The sequence below is a fragment of the Bombus affinis genome, chromosome 3 (assembly GCF_024516045.1).
Source record: "Bombus affinis isolate iyBomAffi1 chromosome 3, iyBomAffi1.2, whole genome shotgun sequence".
Classification (NCBI taxonomy): domain Eukaryota; kingdom Metazoa; phylum Arthropoda; class Insecta; order Hymenoptera; family Apidae; genus Bombus; species Bombus affinis.
This window is the reverse complement of record NC_066346.1, coordinates 5489476-5516898: the sequence shown is the minus strand read 5'-3', so window position 1 is coordinate 5516898 and position 27423 is coordinate 5489476. Positions and strand designations below refer to the sequence as shown.

The 27423-nt window shown below is 29.7% G+C and overlaps 3 protein-coding genes across 6 annotated transcripts in view; 2 read left to right on the top strand and 1 right to left on the bottom strand.

Moving 5' to 3' along the window:
* LOC126914013 (cation-independent mannose-6-phosphate receptor) overlaps window positions 1-22359 on the bottom strand; it is a 35120-nt gene extending 12761 nt beyond the window's left edge. The window contains exons 1-14 of one of the 2 annotated variants that reach the window (XM_050717413.1): window positions 22101-22359; window positions 21671-21899; window positions 21430-21584; window positions 21065-21327; window positions 20803-20959; window positions 20580-20731; window positions 20387-20502; window positions 20031-20272; window positions 19716-19919; window positions 19469-19612; window positions 19215-19388; window positions 18841-19018; window positions 18695-18765; window positions 18086-18477 (exon numbers count right to left, since the gene is read on the bottom strand). In XM_050717413.1, coding sequence (XP_050573370.1) covers window positions 18472-18477; window positions 18695-18765; window positions 18841-19018; window positions 19215-19388; window positions 19469-19612; window positions 19716-19919; window positions 20031-20272; window positions 20387-20502; window positions 20580-20731; window positions 20803-20959; window positions 21065-21327; window positions 21430-21584; window positions 21671-21899; window positions 22101-22160 — 2151 coding nt within the window. In that variant the 5' untranslated portion in view covers window positions 22161-22359 and the 3' untranslated portion in view covers window positions 18086-18471. Of the gene's footprint in view, window positions 1-18085; window positions 18478-18694; window positions 18766-18840; window positions 19019-19214; window positions 19389-19468; window positions 19613-19715; window positions 19920-20030; window positions 20273-20386; window positions 20503-20579; window positions 20732-20802; window positions 20960-21064; window positions 21328-21429; window positions 21585-21670; window positions 21900-22100 lie in introns of those variants that run through there. The other variant, XM_050717412.1, reaches the window with a different exon arrangement.
* On the top strand, window positions 339-18366 carry LOC126913994 (protein toll). 2 transcript variants are annotated; one of them, XR_007709541.1, is made up of 7 exons: window positions 339-657; window positions 9864-10095; window positions 12102-13099; window positions 13907-14225; window positions 14347-14955; window positions 15137-16678; window positions 16873-18366. XR_007709541.1 is itself a non-coding variant. In XM_050717348.1 (6 exons), the coding sequence occupies exons 2-6, from the start codon at window positions 9883-9885 to the stop codon at window positions 16283-16285; spliced, it is 3288 nt and encodes a 1095-aa protein (XP_050573305.1). In that variant the 5' UTR covers window positions 339-657; window positions 9864-9882; the 3' UTR covers window positions 16286-16859. The 2 variants fall into 2 exon arrangements, 1 of the variants encoding a protein (XP_050573305.1); XM_050717348.1 differs by lacking the exon at window positions 16873-18366 and having other exon boundaries at window positions 15137-16859.
* A 426-nt stretch (window positions 22360-22785) lies between the features above and the next one.
* On the top strand, window positions 22786-27406 carry LOC126913995 (TELO2-interacting protein 1 homolog). Of its 2 annotated transcripts, none has more exons than XM_050717349.1 (13): window positions 22786-23060; window positions 23307-23443; window positions 23596-23773; window positions 23852-24029; window positions 24113-24441; window positions 24512-24723; window positions 24855-25253; window positions 25317-25556; window positions 25631-26194; window positions 26277-26574; window positions 26644-26872; window positions 26965-27099; window positions 27191-27406. In XM_050717349.1, exons 1-13 carry the CDS (start codon window positions 22867-22869, stop codon window positions 27275-27277), a joined length of 3180 nt encoding a protein of 1059 aa, XP_050573306.1. In that variant the 5' UTR covers window positions 22786-22866; the 3' UTR covers window positions 27278-27406. The 2 variants fall into 2 exon arrangements, with proteins under 2 accessions (XP_050573306.1, XP_050573307.1); XM_050717350.1 differs by having other exon boundaries at window positions 22929-23060; window positions 23271-23443.
* Window positions 27407-27423: the final 17 nt, after the last annotated feature.

Genomic DNA, 27423 nt, shown 5'->3' with positions numbered 1-27423 from the left:
TATTACGTAAACAAACAAGAATCATTTTTAATAACTTTGCTAACCTTAAACGTCCTATTTGACATTCACAAACAAATATTACATTTGCATTTGGGTATAGCATGAGCCATATATATTGTGTTGACATTAACAGCATCAAATGCAAATTATTTTCGTCTCTTGTCCCTCTCGACAAACCGAACTAGACGAGGGAATTTTGTTCTTTCATAAAATTCCACAGGGCTTTTCCCCACTACTTCCCCTACTACATTCCCCACTACTTCCCCCACTACTTCTCCCACTGCTTCCAACACCGAACGTTTATCAGGCCGTTTATTCCACCACACTACCAGTTTACTCATTGGGTCGTGAATCACGTGGTGTTGTTCCGTCATTTCGAGTTCGGGCTCGCAACGAGCAACAGCGCGCGCGGTGAATCAACAGTTCTTGTCGAACCGTCTTGATACTTGTTACGTTTATGAATCTCAATCTGGTTCAACGCTATTATAATTCTTCCGTTGCTGTTTCGTGATGTTTCATTAACCGCGATCGAATCAAACGAACCTTGCGATCAAATAATTGTGACTGTGAAAGTATACGCAATATGTTCACGTGATAAAACGGATCTTCTGCTTCACACGACGGAAAACAAAACAAACAGTGGCAACGTTGAATCTGGTAAGAGAACCTTTGCTTTGGAATAGTAATAAGTTTGTTATTCCGATATTGTGTTCGTTTGATAGTGTTCACGTTGAACAAGTATCGCGTTGTATTATAGATATCGATCTGTCTATATCGATTCTGCTACCAGTGACTGAATTCTCTTGTTGTACATACAGTAGTCCCGGTTTAACTGTGCCAATAGGACAAGAATAATTATTCTCAAACAAAATAAAAGCATACGAATAATTACAAGTAAGTTTCTTGTTGATACAAGTAATTTTCTAAAGTTATTTATAATCTCTATGATATGGATATCATCATATGCATATCTCTATGGAAAACATCGATGTACAGCATTGAAAAATGGACTTCTTTTTTAATTCATAACGTGACGTGCGCTGAGATGTTTATATTTCCTATGATGTGTCTTCCAAGAAACAGTTAAAGTTTTTTTTAAATACTAACTTTTTCCTTTTACCGTCGATTTATCGATCAAGATTCCTGTGAATTTTCTTGGACATTACTATTTTTAACGTGAAAGTTATTGTACAGAAATATCAGCTTGATTCTATGTGACTCTGGATTTATTTCTTTATCAATGTATGGTAAACAAATAATTTTTTCCACACACAAACTGTCAAAGTGATCTCAATCAAAAATCACGTATTATAAGATTCACCATAAGACAAGATATTTATTAGACAGAGAGACAATTTTATTATATAAACTATGCATAATTTTGCAAAATATATAAACTAGGTAATTTAAATTATGACCAGTTATAAATATTTTAATCTGTAGGATAATAATATTGAATCTTATATTTAACAAAATTCATATTTACAACTCTTAATTTGAACTCTTTTGATAACAATATAGAAGAAAACAACCGTTATATGTGTATAAATGTATGATCTTATTCATTCATTCTAATTTTTCTCAAATACTGCTTTATCAAATCAAATATATGCTGCTATATAAATATATAAATATATAAATATATACTGCTTAATCAAATATATTTGAAATAATATTTGAAAATAAATTTTTGAATAAACAATTTTAAAACGAAATTTTAAAGTAATATTTACTCTTAATGGAAAAAGGTATATATTGCAAATCCTTAATTAAAATAAATTAAAACTATATTAAAATTATGGATGTAATTATTCAGAGATATTATTTTAAAGTACTGCAAAAGTATTTTAGGTTTTGTGTCATGTTCTATTAATATTTCTATGATATTTTCAAATATATCGAAAAATCATAGTGCATTTAACATTTACATAATAATTTCTTCTGTCATAACTGCAAATCCTCGTTGCTTTTCCTCTATTCCATTATGCTTTTTTAACGAGAACTGATCAACCATAACCTCTTCAAAGAATTGATCTTCCACATCGAATGAGGTATAATCACGATCGTGATTTATAAAGTAATGTGGTTAGAATTTTGGAAAAATCCTGTATATTATTATTGGACTGGTGTTTAAAAAATGATCAGAAATTAAACAATTCGTAGATATAATGGAAAAAATTGATATAAAACGAGTAGCAGAGAAGCTGAGATATCGGATATTGCTGTAATATGGTATTGAAAACCGGTATTCGTATTTCTTGAAAAGGATTACTTGTTTGACTACGTAGTTTATACTTCCCAGAATTTGCTTATTACTATATTTAATATAACATTGCTTCAACTATAATTTTTTTACATTTATATCACAAGAAATTGTATTTCACTGCGTAAGGTCTAATATATTCTATGGAGGGAGTGTATTTATACATACATATGTATAGATGATACCAATGTAATATTAGAAAACTGATTATATGAAATATGAAGTATTTAATTTAGATTTTCCTTCATTATTTGTATAAAATAGTATAATTACGCTATATTGTTGTATTTATTAGAATTTTTTTAACTATAATTTTCTATATTTATGTTGTATTTCACTATGAATAATTAGTATTAAATTAAAGTTTAATTATTGTATAAAATGGAATATAGTATGGATATAAATATGGTTAAAGAGAGGATTATATACAATCTGTACTAAATATTGCTTAATATTGCTAAATATAATGCTTTATTTATTTAAGTAATATATAGAATAATATAATTGTAATATATATTAACATAGAAAATCATATATTTATAAGAAAGTACATAATTGTATAGAATAAGAGAGAAACAAAAAATGTAAGGAAAAAGTCTGATCAATTAAATTAATGAGGAGGTTTCAATTAGTCCCAATTACCAGAGGATAGAACATAAGATGTTTCAGAGAAATGGAACATACAAGAAACAAAAAAAAAGCAAAAGTGGAGAAAGAAGGAAGAAATGAGAAATTACTGTTTATATTATTCACATAGGTATCTCGATATAATATGAATAAATTCGTTATTTTATTTCTATAAGAAATAAAAAAATGATATATTTTAAAAATGAAGTGAACTATAGATGTATAACAAATATATAATTGCATGTAGTTACAATGAAGTGAGTTCATGAATTCTTGCTTATTTATACCTCTAGACAGAATTAAATCTAATTATGTAGATTAAACGATGATAATTTTTCACACGTTTAAGAGGAGACATTCAGTTCTAGAAACAAATGAATGTTTATCTCGAAATGAATATACTGACAATAAAAATCATTACATGGAATCGATTTGCTTTTAATACCCAGAAAACAAGCCTATTTAGTTAGACATCTAAATATTGATGTATCAAAATATACATATTATATAAAGTATAATCGACATGCTATGTAAATCAAAATCTACTGCAACAGATAATTTTCTCACTAAACTACGATTATCGGTAAAATACTATTAAATTGTTACGTTCAAAGAAATCATGATACGAAGTCAATTTTTTATTTTGCTTCTTTCCTGCTTCATCCAGTAATTTATACCTTTTCGCATTGATAAACTCTAGTGGAGAGAACGATATTATATTTCGTATCACAAGGAAATTAATCTTATTGTTTTTATTGCATACACGTCCGACATTGAAAAACAGAGATTAATGCAACTGTGATAGTACATGTCTTAAAACCTACCAATCAGACTTTGATAGATTAAAAGCAGACAATTCACCATTTTCCTTCAACTTAACAAAATGATATCCAGACACAAAAGAACGATATCCAAAGCGCGGATATTTACGTACTTACAGATTTAAAGAAAATGCACAGAATGCAGATAATATAGGTACAAAAACATAAAGTATCTAAAATATACCTAATATTCGTTATAAGTTTAGAGAATAGAGCTTTTATACAAAATCTGCATCATAATTGCTTTGAACTTCTGAAGCTTATATTTTATAAAAGGGTCATATAAAAAACCGTGTTTTTTTTTTTACAAGTTTAATCTATAAAAATATTAATAAATACTATAGCCTCATTTTTTGTTTCTCAAGTGAAAGCAGAAAAGGTGTTGGGCTGGCTCAAAAGCAAACTCCATAAATTAATGAAGATTTATTTAAAAAAATTTATTTTATCTTTTTTATCTGTGTAATAATCTTATCTGTCTAGTAATCTTTACTACATATATGTTTGGCAACATCTTGGTCGTTCTCTCTCAGATAAAATCCTTTTTCTTTTATTTCGTACGCACGTACGTGAGCAAACATCAACAAGTTTCACGAAGCAGCGTTTAGAAGCAAAGAGAATGTCAAACGTCCTTGGTTTGGCTAAATCGACATTGTCTGTCTACCTGTGCACGTAACAGCCATGCAACTAATAGACGACCGCGATTCACATTGCGATTATCTAACTGCACGTTATCGCGGAGTTATTAATTCGAAGATTCACGAAATAATTGTAAAAACTTTGTATTTGTCTGGAACAGAAATTGTTTGGAAAAAAAATAAGAGAGAAAAATAAAATAACAAACAGTGACTATTCTTGCGGAAGTGTAGTTTGTATTCATAGCTTCTGCTGTTGCGAACTGAAGAATAGCTTCATGGAAATACATATTTACTGTGGAATCGCGAATGAGATTCTAAATGTGTGACCGAACGTGTTAGAGTTAACAGAGTAACGTTGATCTTAAACCGATTCGTAACGATTAAAGTTATTTTAATAGATTTGATAGTTTAATCCTGGTAAGTTGGAGAAAAAAAAGAATTGTTGTTAAAAATTAAATAAAACTTGATATTGAGTATATTTTTTAAATTATATATCGTAATACGTATTTTCCATTTTATAAAATAAAAGGTAGAAAACAATTTAAAGAATTTTATATTCCAGAATACATGCAATAAATATATACTCAGAATGTTACCGTGTAACATATGTAAATAATATTTTGTTTCTGCTATCATTCAAGATTGGATCGTTCGTATCTAAATTTTTATTTCTCTGAAAGATGTAGGTACGTCTAACATTTGTCTCTGCAGGTTAACAAGATTAACAAAAATTAATTTATCAGCCTATCGAGTGTCTGTATTTTAAAAGCCCAATAAGGCTGCGTGGAGTATGGATGCGGTAAGCACACTCTTACACGTATTGAATACAAAACATAAATATTTTTTCATATGGATATAACACAGGTAAACGTTTTTCCATTTTTTCGTATAATACTATAAATATTTTTATACAGGTAATTCCACTAATTGTAATTAATTTAATCGAAACAGTAAATAAATATATATTTCCTGATTAGAAAAAAACATTTGAAGAATACGCCTAATGTTGTAAAATTTAACTAAATTTCTTATTATAAAACCCAAATAGGAACTTTGTCACCTAACATTATCAGATACAATATTTATATAAGGTATAAAATATCAGATAATAACAAGTTCGTAAACAGCCTAAACTAAATCCATTAATCTTCATATTTAAAGAAAAAGGGAAAAAAGAAAGATAAACTTTCTTTTAGTTTGCAATAATGTCTCACCGTTGTTACCAATTTGTTCTCAGTTCAAACCATACAACTGCTTTATCTAATCTCTTGTTATTATATAATATATCAAAAATCAGATTACAAATCGTTCGAGAGGTCAAGGTTACGTACCTGTTATTTTTTCTCTCTCTTTCTTCTATGTCTGTTACGTTAATTACCTAACTTCAACATGATTCTTAATAAACAAGAATATCGGAACATATCGGTCTTAATCTCAAATAGATGCGTTTTTGCAAATCTTCACGGTCATTTTCGTCTGTGTTGAATCTAACAAAATATGCACATAGTATTACATATTGTCTCCACGTACGTATGTTTATCAGGATATAATACTAAAACTCGGAAAAGTGGGTCATTAAGGGAATCTAAACGCGTAAGCATATTCCGTTATGTTCGAAACCGCTGCCAAGCTTTATCTAACATTTTTAAATGTACTGACCTAGTCTTACATTCCTGAAATATTCCAATTGCTCCTCAAGAGCATCGTACTAATTGTTATACATGTATAATTCTCTTTAGTTGGTAGATTTAGCGGAAGATTATTGATTTCTTAATATCACGCATAAGCATATATTGACGTCTTGACGTGTCAAAATTTCCTTGTAATTTTGTTAAATAACAAACAATTTTCTGTTACTTTCTTTTAGTGATATTTACGGCCGAGCATTATAATATTTTTAACATAACATCTTTTACGATTTTGCTAAATATAGTTTTCTGTTGGTGTTTTAATTAGCTAGTATAAATAAATTTTCATGGCTAATAAATAAAATATAACGATAGCATAGTGGTGTGCAATATTCAATGGCTACTCGAGTATATAATTTTGAAGGTAAAATATAAATAATAAAAAATATGAAATAATAATACAGCGAGGTATCAAATGTATGCAAAATTATGGTAATAGATGTATCTCTTAGTAGATGAAAATTATCACAAAGATTGTCAAATTAATTAATGCCGTAGAAGGAAAGAATAGCAAGTGATTATTTCAAAATGTTATAGGTCAGTAGATTTCCAGCAATCTTTCTTTTCATAGTACAGTCAGCACGTAACAAGCAAATCCAAAAAGAAATTGCATACTAATGCGTAGCTGAATGACTCGAATTGACCTTTGCTGGTCTTTTTCTTGGAAGCAGGTATCATTATTTACTACACGTATTTTTAGTCTCGTTTCTTATAAAATGATGTCAGAATAGCGCGTTCAAATCTTTGTCGAACTGATTCTTACAGATTTTGTTTACCCTGTACTTCTGAGTATTCTATTTTATCATATCTTCGAGGGAAAGTGAAATTCTAAGTAAAATAAAATATATCTCTTGTATATTTAATAGCTGAATTACCATGTTACATTTAAGACAATAAACTATGTTTAGTCCATTGCTTGTACTTCATGCATATTTTATTTTAAGTTACACTGCCCAATTATATTAATCGTTTGAAGCGACTATAAGCAATAAACTAAAGAAAAATATTTACTCGCACGATTATTTAAATTCGACTGTGGTTTTGTAAAAATTGAAGTTCCTTCAAGAAATCGCAAAATTACGAAATATCTATATTTTGTTGTCTTTCCAAGAATCTACAGCTGTATTAAAAGATTTATATTAATCAACAAGTAACTAGATACGTATCATAACTTGCTATATTTATTTATTGGCCTGATTGTATCACTTACATAACAATTACATACCTTAATCTATCACATAGGTGGAAAGACAAGATATAATTAAATTCATGAGTGCAGCTTAGTAGATATAACACATTGACGCACGATATGATAACAAGGAGAAGAACGGATAAAACGTATTTTAACGCAACTGAATTTTAAGATGTGAAATCTACTTGAATAAACTGAAATAAATTAATTTAAAGAGATTGCCTCATACGACGTTTAAATATATTTATTCTTTAAAAGATATTTGAGAGACTAAATATATTTATCAATTATTGCAACGTTATATTACTGTTCCTAAAGTCTATATTTTGTAATAATCTTAATAAGAAAAATTTGAAAATGAGAGTCATACTTTCACTGGCATCGCCTTTATCTCGTTTTAATTAAAAAAAAATTATTTCTAAATATTTGAAGTAACAGTGTTGTACATATACACAGGTATGAATTTTCTTTCAAATATTTCTTCAAACTATTGCAACTTCTTTTTAAAATATATATTTTACAGCTTAGCAAGTTCAGCGATAATTTGATTAAATTTAATTAACTTGTGAATCGTAAAATTTTCTTTGTTCCCAAATCTGATTGCTATCTTGTCAATCGTGAATGAAAATCACTTTCTCCGTCGTTACTCCTCCTCATTGATACTCTTGAAGCGTTAGTATCGATAGATAAATTGCTTGGTACGAACGGCAACAAATTTCGCAATTGTTTCATTTATACAGGAAGCGTTAAATCACTGATTCTTTTATCTGTCGTTATCATTGGTTTCAGGAAGTAGAAATTTCATGCTTAAAGAAATGTTGGGACAGATATGCTTAATATTGAATTCATTATACGTACTTTCGATCATACTATGTACACAAGTTTGCAATAAATATATTCTGAAAATATCAAAAATATATGAAATATCCAAATATACACAGTACTCGTTCTAGTATTTATCAGCTACTCTTAATGTTTACGCTTTTAATTGTATCCACAAAAATTTACATTCGCAGTCTACCTATCATGTTCGACCTTCGTAGAAGCTCGTTCACATGCATACCCGTATGCATTACGCGTTTTGCAATCAGTCGCGAAACGAGGCGTGTCTCGAAGAAACGCGTGTAACTACTACTCGGGTCATTAGCCCGGATGTACGTTGCGTAGAATACAGTTGTGAAGGATCTGATACGTGGCAGGCATGATGTTTCGACATTCCTTTCGCTGAGAGAACTTGGTGACACTTTTCTCTCGATCCGATTGATCGTGCAAAGAACCAAGTAACGCGCATAATCGCGCCTAATCGACGATCGGTTACGAATGTAGAGGTTCATTGTGAAATGCGTTCTTCATACTTGTTCTTTGATTAAACGACAAAGACTTCCTGTTTAGTCTGAGTCATTCACGTTCGCGTCTATAGTCGGACATGAGAAAAGTAGAAGATAAGTATAGTTGATGATGTAGCTTTATAGATTTAAAATAATCAACATCTCCAAATTATCAAATCCTCGATCACCAAATCTAGAATAGTCTAACTTCTGCGATGCGAAGTGTCTCTTCCGAAGGAACAAAAAGCGTGAAGATCTTCGTAGGTAATTTTAGGGTGCACACTTTCCTACACAAGAAACTATGTTTGTGTCAGGACATTAGCATTCACAAGGTTTTCGTTTTAATCACTATAACAATGCTTTTCATTTGTTCATGTCCATCGTTCTCAATTTACTTCCGAAAGGTCATTAGCGACGAGTAACAACATCCAGGAGAATTTCTACGACCCTCGCTTAATTGATTCGCACTCACAGGTTCGTCCAGATATCGCTCACCCGCTTCAGCGTTTTGGACGTATGCAAGTACACTATATCAAGCCAACAACTATTGTCCTTTTTCTTCTGTTCGGTAAAAACCGATCAGCAGGCACACTTTTGGCACTTGACGCGTACTTGTGCCTTGCTAGACGCACGATCGAGTTTAGGAATCTCTAGGACTCTCGTGCTGGTTTTTCAACGTGTAATAGTATCGTTCGATCGGTCGAAACGAACAGTGACCACCTTATCCAAGCTTTTCATTCGTCAGAATCTATCAGCTCTCGCCGAGCTTTTCGACCATCAGCATCTTCCAGGATTCGTGGAGTGAATCCTTTAGTCTTAATTATAATTTAGTCTTAGTCAATCGAATAGAACATTTGCCAGTCTCAGTCGTGCTTCACCTTTCGGATCGGAGTCAACTGTCAGCAGTCGAGGAATGAAGCGTCCTTTGCGCACTTGTAACTATCAGTTCGTATCGTCTCAGCGTTCGAAAGGGATCATTGAGTCATCCATTCGTACATTTTATCTCAACAATCTGAGACAAGAGACGTTCTGAAATCTTCTCATCGTTCGAAGAACACCCATTAGCGTCGTTGACAGTTGGCATTCCAATATTCACTACCCTTTCTCGTGGATAAGTTAGTCGGACATGCGCGCACAACGGGAGCCACATCTTTATTATCGCGTAAGGAAATAACCGCGTTAATCTGATTCGTCGTACCGCTGCATCCGATCCCTCTTTTCACCAAACAAAAATAATCCTCGAAGAATACGATTTTCAACGGAGCTTGACGCGATTTTGACGGGGGAAAAAAACCTTTCCTGTTCGCAGCGTACGTCGATCGAATACCATGAGACTCAACAGGATGATCGAATTCTTCCTACGATATTGGATCATCCTCTGGATGTTCATCGTTGCAACGTGTTATGCATTTAAAGGACAATGTCCACAGCAATACGCCTGCACTTGTCTTTCATCGCCAAACGGGGACTATGAGATACACTGCCCAACAGACGAGAATTCAGCCTTCATCGTAAACGTTCAGCAACATCTTTTTATTAAGGTAAGCACGAGTGACTCATTCATGCTTTTTAAAGAGAGTCGTACGCGGGAACTCATCAAGAAAGAACGTAATCGTACGTCGTACGCAGTGTCGTACAAAGCACGTGATTTCGTGAGTTCCATGTAAAATGTATTCTTGAAATTATTTTACGTATTTTCGTGTTACTTTTAAATATATCTTTAGAGCGTTGAAATGATCGAAGCGATAGAGATGTTTCTTTTGTTCTGCATCTCTGTACGCATATCCGTGACAATACCTTGTTATTAATTTTCCTATTGTTCCCTCTTTTATGATTGAAGGTCACACACACGATGAGTTATATTTTTCTTTTTTGTTTTTTAATAACAAGAGGAGTAATTTTTTAATTTTATACGCGTACGATAGAATCTTTATACGAAACACAGTAATGCTCAGCTTCAAATATACCAATTTATAGCTGAGTCTCTATCCAAATTGTAGTTAATTCCGGTTATATCAGTCGTTACAATGAATTTCTGCAACCATTTATTATTGGTATATTATGTACCAGAGCATAGCCTTGCTTTGGATTCTTAAAAGACTCTTCGGAATTAATAAATTATTCTCCTTTTAAATGTGTCGTATGCGGAACTTGGAATACTTCTCTTCAACTACCAAGTGTTCATAAAAATGGAAATCATTTGTTCCATGTGTAATCTTCAATTGCGTGATTAAACAATTGTGCGTTATTAAGTTCCGTTTGATACGAGATAAATTAACGATGATTGAAATTACATTTTATCGTCTGCATTTTGATATCAACAATTCTAATTTTTTTTTCTTTTTCTTCTTTTTCTTTCCTTTTGATATAAGACGTTTGATGTTCTGTCAATTAATTACTCAATTCTATTCGTCATTTTCTTAAGACTTATGCCAAATACAGGTACGATAAACCGTTTAATCGTTTATAATAATTTCACAAAAACAAATCTGTTCATAGAGTAGTTTTATTAAATGAATATTAATACAGTTAAGGAACTGTGATAATTAAACTTTCCAAAATATTTGTTGTTGTTAGGAGATCAAAGTGATTCCCATATTTCGTGTAATTTTTTGTAACTCACTTTCTTTAAACGTCGTGGTACGGTTAAAATAAATCGAACGTTTCTGCTGTGAAACTTAACAACGCTATCGTTCATAACGTTGTTAATATCATGAAATTGTAAAATTCTAATGAAAAATATATTCGTAGCATATTCAAATGAATGTCGAAGTAAAAACGTTTAAACGTAAAACTAGAAGATCGGTATCCTCTTACAGTCACATGCTTCGCGAAACTTTCACTTTTTATTACACAACAATTTACGTAGAAAGGCTATCGTAATCATTATCGGGCCACAGAAAATTCCTGTAACCACCAATGTGTAACCCAATTCGATGCAATAATAACAAAATAAATTTTCCACTACGACAACCCTTGCGACGATAAGTAGCGTTTCGAGATATTTAGATTCGTATCTACGCTTGGGAAATTACTTCAATTCACAGAAATGAAACTTTCTTTATTGCATATCTACGTGTTTAACTAGATGATTTATATGTAATATTAATATTGAATAGTTTTATCTCATTTTGTAGCTGGCACTCAAAAAAATATGAAATATAATATTTATTTAATTTTTATTGACAGAATGAGCTCTCAAATTTTGTATATCATACGATGAAATAATAAGAAAAATGAGGCATAGTATAAAATGTTCCGCTAGATAAGAACCTACGTTATAAATTTATTGAAAGTATGATCCAAAGCGTAGAATTATAATAAAATAAATCTTTATTTGCAAAATGGATAAATAATACAAGATCGCACCCATTAGCGCTACTTATACAGATTCCTTTCGAGGACTAACAGATAAAAGAACACGCTGTATAATCGTACATGCCCATTGCTATTATCTGTGAAAGATCGTCATTAACAGAAGATCGATTCTCACAGATGGAGGATATTTTTCAAAATATCTTACTAAAAACATTTCTTACTTTTTCAGACTCAGTGCCGTAATTCACCGCAATGGACCGACTTCCACGTAAACGATTTAACATCCACGGACGACATAGAATCTATATACTTCAGGATGTGCACGCTACCGACGAACCTGAGTCTAGGAGAAATCGCGAGGAGATTCGGCGTACGAAGCGTAAAGACTCTGGTGTTCGAGTCGTTTGAACAACTAGGCCCGGCGATCAACAGAACACACCTACAAAAATTACCAGATCTACAACACTTAACTTTATCCAGCAACGGTTTAACCAACCTTAGCAGCGATCTTTTCGCTGATATACCTCAACTAGTCTGGCTCGATTTACGCGAGAACCGTGTACAATTGTCACCTGGAATCTTCAACTATACACCCAATTTAGAGGTGCTCGAATTGGGTATGAATATGATGGGCAACATCGAACCAAGTATATTAAATCCATTAAGAAAACTGCGATTTTTGAATTTATGGCAGAACAAGTTTACGGAGATCAAGCCAGGTACATTCGACAAGCTCGAGACTCTGAATTCCTTGGACCTGAACGGGAACGAATTGACTACCCTGCCAAAAGATATTTTCGCGAAATTGGAGAATCTGGAGGCGTTAAATTTGTTTTCCAACAATTTTTCATCGCTGCCAGAAGGTCTACTAGAGCATAACGTCAGATTGAGAGAGGTGAATTTGTATGCTAATAAAAGAAACATGACTACATTGCCGAATGGATTGTTCGCGAATTTGAAGGAGCTCGTTACAGTGGAATTAAGAAGCAATGGTTTGAAGGAAGTGCCAGCTGATCTGTTTCGTGGTTCCTTTTCATTGAAAAACATTAGCTTACAGAGAAACTTTATTGAATCACTCCCTAAAGACCTCTTTAACGGATTGGAACATCTGTCGAAATTGTTACTTAATTACAACGAACTGACGACATTGCCTGATGAAATTTTCTTGCATTTGAAACATTTGGTTACATTGGATTTGTCTAAGAATCATCTTACTTCGATATCTAGGTAAGGCGATACTATAGTGGAATTAAAATAATAGGATAATAATTTATTATCAGAGAATGGTAATAGGTAAAAAGTTCAGAAAATTACAAATTTTACTTTTATTTGGCTTCGTGAGAAATAATTGGAATTCATGTCAGGTATTGAGAACAAAGGTAAAATAACTTACATCTTTTCTGAATAAGAGCTTGTAGCATTAATTTGTTTCCATAATTATAAAAATAGAGGAATTTATTTTTTCCAAATTAAATGGAAATGATATAAAGAGATATATCATTTGTGCTCTTATCTATTTTAAGCAACAAACTACTTGATTTGCTAAATATTGGAACTAAATCCATTTTTCAGTTCGTTCTCTCCAATACCTATGATTCCTTCAAATAATGAATTTGAATAAGTTGCTATTCAGTATACAATCAAATAATTAACATGATGATTTTATGATACTGACAAAAATAATAAAACAAGTTCGATAGTAACAACTTTTACAAAATAATCACATAAGAGATTAATACATTATATCTTTAATCTAACAAAAGACTTCAAATTTAACTTTATAATAAAATCAAAAATGTCAAGTATATACTTGCTCTTGGTGGAACATACTTTATAAAAGTATTAATTTGTTACTCTTAAAAAATAAATAATTGTTAATAAAAGAGATTCATGCAATTTTTATTATGTCTTGCATATACTATAAATATAGTATTTTAAATATTCTATCTAAATATGATAGAAACGTTTAGCAACTTTATCGAAGAGCGACATTTTGGAGCTACCTAAAATTTTCCTTTATTTGAAATGTTTCAGATCTATCTTTAAAAGTTTAAAATCACTGGAATACCTGAATATGTCAGAAAATAAATTAAAAGTGATAGAAGACACGAGTTTCTATTCCTTGACCAAACTACGGATAGCGCAATTCTCTCATAATTACCTTAAATTTAATGCCTCAATTAATACCTATCCAGATGATTTTGGGAATAAATCAGTTTTTCATACTTGTACTGCTTTACAAGAGTTACATTTGGCCAGGAATAATATTTCGGAAATATTTAGTGACTGGACCATAGGCAGTTTAAAGCTGCGAATTTTGGATCTCCAATTCAACCAGATAACGCAAATATCGGTAAGATAATATGCCAGAAATATTATTTATTATTATAACAAATAAGCAAATCTTTTAGTTGTTTTTATTCCTATATTAAAGAACTTTTAAAAATTATTTCATTTAAAATTTCTTTTTTCAGGCCGAAAATCTACAATTTCTATCGAATGATATTAAAGTGAATCTTACACACAATCGAATAAAGTATATCTACTTATCTACAGCTGAAAGATTGGCGAAATTTCAAACGAATCCTCGTAACGTAATAATATACGTTGAAAATAATCCTATTGTCTGCAACTGCGATTTATACGACTTTCTTCGTTACATGGACGGAAGAATGCACCCCTACGTACAAAACTTTTTCCATATAATACCAGGACACTTGAAATGTCAGAGTCCAGACTGGCTTGCAAATATAGAAATAGTAAATTTGAGATCAAAGAAATTAAAGTGTCAAGTAGCGGATCCTTGCCCTAGCGAGTGCAACTGTTGGTTAAAACGCGACAGTAAAGCATTTCTAATTGATTGCTCGCACAAAAACTTGACACGTGTGCCACATTTGACAAACATCACGACTTTGGCACCTCAAATATTTCAGAAACTCGAGTTAAATCTCACAGGCAATAAACTGACCAGAATGTCACCAATAGCTGAAATCGGTTCGAATAATATGCAGATATCCAAATTGCTATTGTCTAACAATAATATCGATGACATATCTGTAGATGAATTGCCATTGAACATTGAGGTATGTGAAATATAAATCTTCTTTATCTTTAAGATTGTTATCTATTACAGATTTCATCTTTAATATACTACCATTTATCAATGATTAACACATTATCGGTGCAATATCGCCAGTTCTTTATAAAACCGATAATATTTCCAAACAATCTTAGTACCAATAGGATTAATTTTGATTTTTTTAGGTTTTGGAGCTACACAACAATAATATCAGCAGATTGAACTCGGGTGTTTTGCAATTTATGAACAATACCTCCTTAATGACAGTGACATTAGACGGAAATCCATGGATATGCGACTGCGATACAAGAGATTTTCTCAATTTCATTCAAACGAAAGTTATAGAAATCCCCAATTCCTTGAAGATTACCTGCAAAGACATGAACGTACCGATGTTGAAGATGACAGCGACAGATCTTTGTTCCACGAACATTATAATAATAATCGTGATCAGCGTGGTCACAGCTATCACTGGTCTAATAATCGGCATGCTAGCAGCACTATATTACCGATATCAACGAGAAATCAAAGTTTGGCTATACGCACATCAACTCTGCTTGTGGTTAGTAACCGAGGACGAACTGGACAAAGATAAGCTGTACGATGCATTCATAAGTTATTCGCATAAAGACGAAGACTTCATCGTGAACGAGTTAGTGCCAAAACTAGAGAGTGGTCCAAGACCGTTCAAACTGTGTCTGCATTTTCGTGATTGGTTAGCTGGAGAGTGGATACCGACACAAATTGCGCGATCCGTTCAGGATTCTAGGCGGACAGTAGTAGTTTTATCACCTAACTTTTTGGAGAGTGTTTGGGGACGAATGGAGTTTAGAGCAGCTCATAGTCAAGCTCTCAGCGAAGGTAGAGCGCGAGTTATTTTAATTTTGTATGGCGAAATTGGTCCTACAGACGATTTGGATCCAGAACTTAAGGCGTATTTGAGTATGAACACGTATGTAAAATGGGGTGACCCTTGGTTCTGGGATAAATTGCGATATGCGCTACCACATGCGCTACCACGTAGGCTATCACATGAGGTACCAAATCCTTCGCAATTAGCAAAGTATCGTGTATGTAAAAGATTCTTTGCAAATCCGTGCATACAAATTAACGGCGAGAAGAAAGACCTTATTTATCCGAATAATGCTCCTGAAACACCCCCTGCAGCGAGCACTCCACCGGCAGATTCTCTTAAAGAATTTATATGCGATGAGAAAAACAATAAAGAACATTTTGAAAATCTGTCTCCAACAAGTAACGCCAAGCTCATTCTTTTGCCTGAGGACTTAATAAAGCATAATCTCCTTAATAAGGTACAATGTACCACAGTGTAATGAGATCATCGTATACGTCCAAGAATATACGAAACATTTTCAAGGCGGAACCATTCTTTAAACAAAAACCTCAAATTACTCATTTTGTGTCTGTGTTTGTGTTTGTGAAACCACTTACAAGAATTACCAAATTTATAACATTTAATTTTATCGGTTAACGGTTTAACCAACTTAAACAACGATGCTTTTGCTTATCTACCTCAACTAGTCTAACTCGATTTGGCTTGTTCACCAAGAGTTTGGGAAAAAATCACGTTTCCACAATTGTACTGTTTTACAAGAATTACATTTGGCCAGAAACAATATTTAAAGAATATATATGTGATTGGACCATAGCCAGTTTACAGCTACGAATTTTGGATCTCCAATTTCTATCAGATAAAGCAAATATTGGTGAGATAATATATTAAAAATATTATTCATTATACATTATGACATATTAACATATTTGTTAGTTACTTTTATTTCTTTATTAAGAAACTTATAAGACTGTGAAAATGTTTTGCAATTTTTTATAAACTACTTTATAGATATTTTATTGCAATTAAAAATAACAATAAAATAATAAATAAAATATTGTTTTTCAGACCAAAGATCTGCAATTCCTATCCAATGACATTAACATATGAATCTTACATATATAATGATAGAACAAAACATATCCAATCTTCAGCCGAGAGATTAGCGCAATTTAATCGTAACGTAATGATATACATTGAAAACAATCCTATTGTTTGCAATTGTGATTTATACGACTTTTCTCGTTACATGGATGGAAGAACACCCCCCTACGTACCAAAATAACTTGCAATCGTAGAAATAGCAAAGTTGAGGTTGAAGAAGTTAAGATGCAAGATATTGTATCCCTGTTCTGACAAGTGCACGTGTTGGTTGAAACGCGACAATAAAGCATTTCTAATTGGTCATTCACGCAAACATTTGGCACATGTTCCACGAAATAATCTCACCCCATAAACTCGAATTAAATTTCACAAGCAAAAAACTGATCAGGATACCACTAAATAATATGTAAATATCCATATGTAATGCAATGCTGAAAATTCTTTATCATCTTTACTCTATTATCTCATTTATAAGTTTATAAATTTGTTTCATAAAATTTTAAATATCGCCATAAGTAAACGTCGAAGACAAATTACATAATGTAATGACTGAAGAAACTTAGTTTTAAATTGCTGAGATTACTGTAAATAAGTATTTTTTGTAATTTTAAATGACTTCTAACTTATAATATGTTTCCACTACTATAGTGAACTAGATTATTATTATAAAAATAGGATAAATATTGAGCTAAATATTTTTTAGAGTTATTTTTATACCATAAAATTTATTTCTTCTTAGTGTAAACTTTATGTATGTATACCATGAATTTCTGTCTATCACTATAAGATAAAGTTCCATAATAATTTTATTTAATAATTGTAAATAATCAATCGATATTTAGCATATAATATTCAAGAGATATAATTAAGTATGCATACATAAAATAGAAATTAATAGCAATATAATTGTCACAATCTTACCATTCATTTTAATTTTCAATATAAGCCTAGGGTCACATACGAATTTATATTGCACATAAGTAGATATGGTACATTACTATATATTCATTATTTTATTGCTCAATTTTATGAGCAATTTTATTATTTGATGAGCTCGATAATTTTTTTACAATTATTATTAAAAATCGAAAGTAAACTGTCCATTTTTCAATAAAAGACGACCATAAAGACACTAATTAGAAATTTCGATTAGAAAAATAAAGAATCTCACTATAAATTGATAATTTCACTATTAATAATTTTTTATTGTATTGTACTTCGATATGTTAACCCTTAACGGTCGATAGTTTATTTTGCAATACTCAGCTCTAAAACTACAGAATATTGGCTAAACTATAGCATAAATAAATAAATACAAATGGAAACGAAATTCTTTATGTTTCTGTAGTAGAACTGTGCTATGAATCGCTTCGACCATTAAGGGCGCAAATAATTTTATTATACAGTTATTATTAAAAAAGTACCTGAGAAATAAATATTCATATAATCTTCCATAAATATTGCAAAAGCTTATAATTGTACATTTCCCACATTTAATTATTGTAATCATTTTTCGATCGTTCATAGAATCACAAATATAATCCTTTCTCTTTTTTCATGTATTTAATTCTTTTTCATATATAGAGATATGAAAATTAAGAAATACTTAGAATAAATTTTGATGATTAATAATAGGAATATGTATAGGAGTAATTATATTATTGTCATTATTAAAATTAAACAAGTTTTTTACTATATAGTATATTTCTAAGCATTGGCAGCACAATAAGCAATAACAAATTAACAAAACTACAGATTTCGTTTGAAAAAATTTACTTTTACTTACCCATAACAGCTTCGGTGTGCCAATTCCTATAGATTCGTTACATATAAATCGTACTTCGGATGTGTAGGAGCCTAATTAATATAATAATAATAACATAACTGATTTATAATCAGTATTATTTAATAAACTATATGCTGTATACTTACTATTTACACATTTACTACCATTAGAGTATTGAAGTTTTATAACATCTCTACCATAATCAAAAATTACGTTTGCTAGTGTTCCATATCCATTGTTTCCTTCACATACAGCAGAACCATTGCAGCTCTTTTCTCCACCACATATACTTATGCTATATTTTTTGCCTTGTTTGTTCTCCACCTGCAATGATTTATAGTAAAATTTTAGAAAATTAATAAAATATATTATTCTATTCTTTCACATAAAAGTCATATAAAATATCTTATATTAAAACTAAAAATATATATGTTTATTTATTTTCATAATTTTGATTTAGATTGACATCATCTTATTAGATTAATTGAAAGGAAAAATTATTAGGTATTAACAAACTTACATAGTATACTTTCTCATTTTTATGTAGCAGAGACAGATTGCACTCAGAAGAAAGTAATTGATCGTGTATAATGCAAGGAGAAGTCCAATTTCCCATTGCAGCTCCACATGTTATACTTGTTTTCCACTCAAAAATATAAGTGCAGTCTTCATATCTTTTAAATTCCGGAAATCCCTTGAAAAGTCAATCATAAGTACATAACTATAATACATCTTAAAATCACAAAATTTTGTAAATAAATATCGGGTATTTACCTTGCCATTATTATAACACGGAAATGTAAAATTTGAAGAAATTAATCTTTTTGGGTTTTCAGGGCAAGGAGATCCATCCACGTAACGTAATACAGTTTCATGATTTTTATACAATATAGGATTTTCTTCTGGAAACCCTAAACTCTACCAACAAATATAAATATTTTTTTGTAATTTTTAATTTAAAAATAGTATAAATTTAACTAAAAAGATTATAAATTTAACAAAGTTTACAATGATTACTTACGATTTCGTCTACATATTCATTACGTGAATTTAATGAAGCTTTGCAAACCCCGCTGCCATGTAGACATGTTAAACCTGATACAGGAATTAATGGCCTGCATACGTTTATATGAAACTCAGTTTTATTTACTTTTACAATATAGTTATTGGCAGATTTTATCAATGAACTTAAATTTATTTCGTCATCTTCTGTCGCGCATTTCACCTATAATATATAAATTTTTGTCTTTAATGATCTAAAAATATATACATATATATTTAGAAAACTGATAATAATCATAAGAGAAAAAGATTAATATATAAACAATTGCCTAACCCTTTTTTCACAAACTAAATTAGTGTTCCAATTTATAGTCAATTGACAAGCATTTAGTTTAGTAATAAATGGTTTATCTGGAGATCCTTCTGCTCCACATACAAATGCAATAATTGTATAACGTTGTAATCCATTCTCGCATATGTCTCCATCTGTGTAATTTAAATATGGTCCACCCTTTTCCCAGATTAAATTTGTATTAGCCTTTCCCATAGATGTACTATTCTGAGTAAGACAAACTCCTAGAAATGAAAGTAAAAATGCATATAATCTAATAACAAATTAGGGAAATAAAATAGTAGTATAATCATGTTTAAAAAATGAATGATACTAAGATATAAAATAATGTAAATAACCTGTTCCTGCCACACATGAATTATTAACAGGTGATTCACATACACCAAATTTATATTTTATACCATTTTTTGTTATTGTATAAAAGTTTTTGTTCATTAAAGATCGTAGATCATACCTGCAATAAAATATTTATTACAAACTTTTTCAATACTATATTAATTAATAGCATAAAAGTATTTAGTCTAATCTTACGTAAAATTTGTAAGAGGATTATTCACTGTACAATTGCCAGCAGTGGCTATACTACGATTACGTAAAGATTCCATACTGCAAGCTGCTGCAGTTCTCCACATTATTTGATAGTGACACTCTTCACTTCCTCCAATATATTCTGGCTCTGTATTCTAACCCATACAAAATAAGAGCTTATAAAAATAAGTAACTATTGAATTAGTAAGTAAAATATAATATTTACCGTAGCTTCGAAATCACATTTAAAAGTGATAGACGTCTTAATATGTGGTACTGAAATAGTTCTCACTCTACACAGATCTCCATCCTGATATTCAAGTTTAAGTTCTCCAGAATCTGTTACAAAGGGTGGGTTTTGAATATCGCCCAAATTCACATATCTGTAACAAAATTTTATTAGTATTCATAACACATGTATAATATCAACGTGTTGTATGTTACAAATTACACATAATTATGCATTTTTTAAATAAAAATATCCGTACTCATTGAATGAAGAATTCTGTAAACAAGCTCCAGAATGCGATTGACATAGGGCTTTGTATTCAAATATTACAGAATGACAAATATTTAATATAATTTTTGGTAATGTTTTATCTATTGTAACAAAATAATTGTCTGAATATTTCGTTAAAGGTGATAAATCATAATGCAATCCTTTATCTGTTACTGTACAATTTCCTATAATTCGAGGTCCACAAGCAAGAACACTTTTCCATATCATATATATGTTACATCCTTCTAATGTCTAAAATATTAATAATGAAATTGGAAGTCACTTATTTTATAATATTATATAATAAAAATGCCATTAAAAATTTGACAAAAATATTATACGCATAAATCATACATGAGAAAATAGTTCCGGAAGAGAATTGTTTTCAGCTTTATAGTCACATTTCATAAGAATATTTACAGTATATTTAGTATCAGATGTACAGTCATCACCTGTGAATACAAACATTATTCTTCCATTTGTTATATTCACCACTGGAGGCATTTTTCCTGTAATAACAAAGTAAAATTATTTTATCATATAAAGATTACATTAATTTTAATATTTTAAATATATGTATATAAAAAAGCAGGACCTATTCCTTTTTCTTTTTTGTTTTTCACTAAACAAATTCCATACCCATCTTCTCCATTGCATTTTTGTTTCAGTGCAGAACATAATCGTAAACGTACAGTTACATTTAAACGTTCATCATTTACAATAGCATCCTTTGTAGGACTTATAAGACTGGTAAAGTTGTAAGTGAAAACACTAAGAACAGGTTCATGAAATATGCAAATATTGTCATTCACTACAGGTGTATCCTGTGCAAAAGAAGAAATTATTTTTTCATAGTTCTTATATTCGTATAAATCTATATCTAATGCTTCATAAAATTTAAATTAAATAAACAATTTAAAACAAATGTACGATTCAATATACATAGAAATATATATATTTTACCATTTTACTATTTAATATTACTACTTAATTTTAATATTATGAAAAACATATTTAATACGTACAGCAAAAACAGTAACAACTGCAAAATAGTAAAAGAATAGTAGATTGTTTAACTTGTACATTTCTTTTCCTTGTTCACTATATCACTTCGTAGATTAATCACATTGTAAATATTTAACGTATTAACATGCATAACAATATCGTTCGTTGTCGAACGTTGTTGAAAAATAAATGATTATCGTTCAATGATAAATACAAAAAAATGTTTAAATCGCTTTATCATACTAATGAATCAACGTTTATTTTAGGTTGGATATCTCTGACCATTGAGCGAATGACAATTGAAAAACCTTCTTAACTGTGGGTAAAAAAGATAGATCCACATTCCTAGTACAAATTTTGATTATTAATAAAACCGATCAATAATTTTAAGACTTTTTAAAATTATTTTTGAATATATGTTTTGTTAATATCATGTCATAATTATTAAAAGAAACATTTAGTGATAATTTTGATCTCCAATAACAACTGTAAATTCTATGAACAAAATTTTATATATTTAAAATTTTAATTAAGTAATTTATATGACATTATAATTAAAATACTAATTGTAGTCTATTCTGTATTATTTTATGATAATAAGAATACTGTACTACATGGAGGCTAGCAATACCTAATTTTTAAATTATTTACTAGTTACATTCGTAGGAATGAATACTAACACATCTCAATTTTCTTCATATAACTTCATATGTTTAGTGTATAAACATAAGTGCATCGATATTGTCCTCTAGAATTTGATAGATTTTTTTGTTTTTCGAACAAAAAATGGATCGTCTCCAAATACAAGAAGCATTTACTATATTAAAACCACTTTGTGATTCTTTAATGAAAAATCCAGATGCAAAAAGTGCTCGCGATATTGCTAATGCTTTACCAAATATTTCAAATAAAGTTATTCAGAATTTGTTTGAATATATTTTATTTCCCTTTATTATTCATCTACCAAATAACACATTAAGGTACATTATTTTATATTTTATAGTGTTGTAATCAATGCAAATATGTAATTAGTTGATCACATATATTATTTATAAATTTAAGAAAAATATGATTCTTTAATTATGAAAGATTATAATTTATTCTAATAAATTATAGATATTATCGATAATTTAAAATAATTTCTAGTGTAATATATATATATATAGTAATTCAATTTATATTTTATTTAGTGCTATAAGTATAATTGAATATTCATAATTCTATAGTAAAACTGTGAAAGAGGAGTTAGTCAAGACAACACAGGCAATAATATCAAAAACAAAAATATCAAAAGTAAAATACTTTTGTGAACTATATTCATGCCTTTTAATACAAATTTATGACAAATCGCAAGAAAGTATGGGTAAGTATACTATTCACCTAAATATATTTTCTAGATTGATTGCCCATCTCACATAGTACTAAGATTTTATTTTGTAAGAAGTATTTTAACAGATAACTTTAATTTATATTAAATATAAATTATTATATATTATCTATATGCGATTTTTTTAGTGATCGTGGGACATGAAGAACTCAAAGAAGTAGTACTCTCATGTATTAAAACTTTGATACATTCTTGTTTCACAGATGTTTTAGAAATCATATATACTAGAGAGAATGCTTCTAAAATAGGACAAGGAATATTGTTGTCAATAACAATAGGAAGGTTTGAAAAATCTAGTTCCCTGAGGTAGATACATGAAAAATTATAAAATCATTTCTTCTCAATAAGTTCATAAATATATGATTATAGTTTTTAAACTTTTAGATTAAATGCTGTTGAAACAGTAATGGCATTATGTCAAGTTGATGACGAATCAAATAGATTTGATATAATATTGCAAGATCAAGTAGCTGATATTATTATGTTATTTTTACCTGGTATTGTCAGTGGTTTACAGGAAATAGCTATGGGAAATGAAACACAAGGACATAAACTTACAATGGTAATACAAAGTAGATTTTAAATTTTGAGTTTTGATTATATTGTTCAAGATTTTATTTACACTTTATATGAATTGAATTTTAGATAGCACTAAGAGCTTGGGGCAGAGTACTAACTCTCGTAATGAAAGATAAAGAAACATACCAAGAAGATGACTTACCATCCTTGAGTGATTTAATCAAAATAAATAATGAGAATATTAATCCACCAGAAAGCTTCCCAAATATGAAAAATCAAAGTGAATTAGAGAAACATCTTAAAAGTGCAACAAGAAATAAAGAATGGTTTAGTGCTTGTGCAACTAAACTTAATGTACTTATCCAACAATTATATACATTAACAAGACATTCTCATTATAAAGTTAGGGAAGAATTAATTGAAAATATTCATTTATTGCTTACATTATGCCCCAGGTAATACTTTATTTCCATTTTGTTTTTTAAACATTTTATAGACAGATATTGCATACATTTTTTTAAACAGGAATATGAAACCAAATATTATGTTACTAATAGAATATTTAATATCTCTATCGGAGGATGAATTTCCAGCAGTACGAGATAAAGCTGGAGAAGTGCTAACTGCAATTAATATAAATTTCATGCAAGATAAAAATATGAGATCCTTAGTGGAATTGTTAGAAGAAAACTTCTATGATCTGCTTACAAAATTACCTAGGATTATCAGGAAGTCTGGTATGTTTTTGCACATTTTGTTTTCACACTTTTTGTGGAAGTGTATTATAATAAGAATTGCAATATTTAGACATAACATTTTCTTAAAATTGTTTAATTTTCGAAATAAGCAACGTATCTTTATTTTTTAGATGATAATGATCAGTTATCATGCTTAAATCAAATTGCTGGTTACTTAAAGCTTCTTGGAGAACAAAGATTGCCTCGTGTTATGATGTCAGCACCCCACGTTAATAGACTAATATTGGCTCTTGTATATGTATCTGAAATAGATTGTAGTAATATTTCTCTTTTGCAAGCGATAAATGTTAAGGATCTTGATGATCCAGCATACTCATATGGAACACATTTGTGGAGACGATTTAAATTCATCCAAACTAATGAATGTGAAGCGAAAGTTATTGCAATATGTAAATATTTAGGTGAATTTGGAGATCTTCGAATTGTAGTAGATACTATTTTTGGTCTTATGTTCAATGCACCACAACATAGAAAAGAGTTAATCTTATTACTAAACTGGATAATATATGGTATGTTAAATAATTTTGTTTTAAAATAATGTAAGATATATTATTGATTGTTAAATATTTTAGTACCTATTAAGGATTTATCAATTTTACCAATTTATGAGGAAATTGTTGAATTTTACATAAATCCTGAATTTTGGTATCCACCAATTGAAACGAATAAAGATATACCTTTACGAGTTGCACAAGGCAATGTAGTACAATGTTGCTTATTATTAGAAGGTTTGGGATTAATAGCTACAAATTTGAAACGCAATTATGATAAACTTCTTCTTAAAACATTATATATTATTATAGAAAGAGCAGGTGATTATTTATTTTTATAATGGATAACAAAGAAATCACAAAATAACAGACAAGCATTATATACATACTTTTAGGTAGTGGACATAGCCTAATCAGTTTTGTTGGTACTCAAACTCTTGAACAAATTGCAAAATCTCAAGAACACAATACAGTAGGAGATCTTCTACGTGCAAATGTCGACTATTTTTCATATCATGTTAGTATTAAATTACATAGAGTAGAACGCAATCCTAATGTACTCGATGTTGTTGAAGTTGTCATGAAATATAGCACAATGGATGTGTTACCCTGTTTGAAAAATATTGTCGAGGATGTGCTACTGCAGTTAAATAATAGTTTTCAAAAAAGAAATTCTTATGCTTTCTTAAAAGTTTTTTACACTTTTACAATATGTATAAAAAATTTAGTAAACTCTAAACAAGTGTCAACAGTACACGGACAGAGTGTAGATACCAAAACTGAATCTTCGAAAATTATTCAATCTTTATCAGAGTATTATGAAGCAAAAAAAGTTGATGAATATATAGATGACATGGAACAATCTTGTGAAATTAAAGAGGAAGAGGAGGAAGAAAAAGTAGAAGTAGAAGTGAATGAAGAAGAGAATGAATATCAAACAGATTCTATAGAACAAGAAGGTATATATATATATATATTATATTAAAATCAATAATAAGAAGAAATTACTATAAATAAAAATATAACAAATAAAAATTGCAGAAAAAGAAAAAAGTCCACCACCTTACATTAAAATGATTGAAGATGTAATGAAGCATTGTTTACATTTTTTACCATCTAAAGAAATACAAAAGTCACTGATTGCAATGTCAACCTTACAAGAGGGTCTTAAGGTTTTGGCAAATTGGGAAAATCAACTATTACCCATTGTGCACTTACTTTGGCATCCACTAGTAGATAGATTTCATGATGGAAATGTATTATTAATCAATCGAGCATGGCAATTATTAAATACGCTCGCTGATGTTTCAAAAGATTTTATACGATCTAGAACGCTTAAGTATGTGTTTTATAATTTATATTTTGTATGTAATATAATTACATTTACAATTACTATAATTATTTTTAGGCAAGTATTACCTGCACTTTCAAAATTTCTAAGCAATTCTTCTAAAGAAAGCTATAACAAGAGCTCTGAAAGTATCTACAAGTTTACTCAAACTTATAAATTGCAAAAAGAACTACTTTCTACCTTAGGGCAGATAACAAAAAATTTATGTCTTCACGAACGAGAAACATTCAGTGTTTTAAGTATTACAGAGCCATATCTTAACAAACATCAAAATCCCCTATTACAAGTAAAATTTTGATATTAAGAAGATTTTTACATATAAATGCATTTCTTTTCTTTTTTACTCTGATTGTATAACTAATTATTTTATATTGATAGATATGTTGTGTACAGTTGTATAAGGATATTGCGGATTATAATAGTGATATCGTTTGGGTGAAATGTCTTAGCATATTTAATTCTAAAATAAAAAAAATCGTTCCGGATGCAACATTTGATATTAAAGATTTGATGGTAATAAAATAATATGGAGATATCTATATTTTTTCTTATACAATGAAACAACATAATTATAATTATCAAATAAACTTTTAATATCTTTTAGATTGCTGAAAACATTTCAACAAATGAATACTTCAAAAATGTACATATTATTATGAAATACATCCAAGATAAGACTTCTGATTTTTAAGTATGATGGAAGTAAAAATATATATATTTTAAGATTGATAAAATGAAACATCAACGAACTATAGCAACATTTAAATATCTTGTACAAAGTGTAAATTTGTATTATAATGAATATAATTATAGATTTTTATATATGTATTTCTTTAT

What these genes read in the sequence shown, in the direction of transcription:
- LOC126913995 (XM_050717349.1), top strand. Translation starts at nt 22,867, where the DNA reads ATGGATCGTCTCCAAATACAAGAAGCATTTACTATATTAAAACCACTT. An exon ending in TTGCTTACATTATGCCCCAG is followed by an intron (nt 24,442 to 24,511) that starts GTAATACTTTAT and finishes TTTTTTAAACAG; the next exon opens with GAATATGAAACCAAATATTA. An exon ending in ATACGATCTAGAACGCTTAA is followed by an intron (nt 26,575 to 26,643) that starts GTATGTGTTTTA and finishes AATTATTTTTAG; the next exon opens with GCAAGTATTACCTGCACTTT.
- LOC126913994 (XM_050717348.1), top strand. Translation starts at nt 9,883, where the DNA reads ATGAGACTCAACAGGATGATCGAATTCTTCCTACGATATTGGATCATC. An exon ending in AGCAACATCTTTTTATTAAG is followed by an intron (nt 10,096 to 12,101) that starts GTAAGCACGAGT and finishes TTACTTTTTCAG; the next exon opens with ACTCAGTGCCGTAATTCACC. An exon ending in CATCTTACTTCGATATCTAG is followed by an intron (nt 13,100 to 13,906) that starts GTAAGGCGATAC and finishes GAAATGTTTCAG; the next exon opens with ATCTATCTTTAAAAGTTTAA.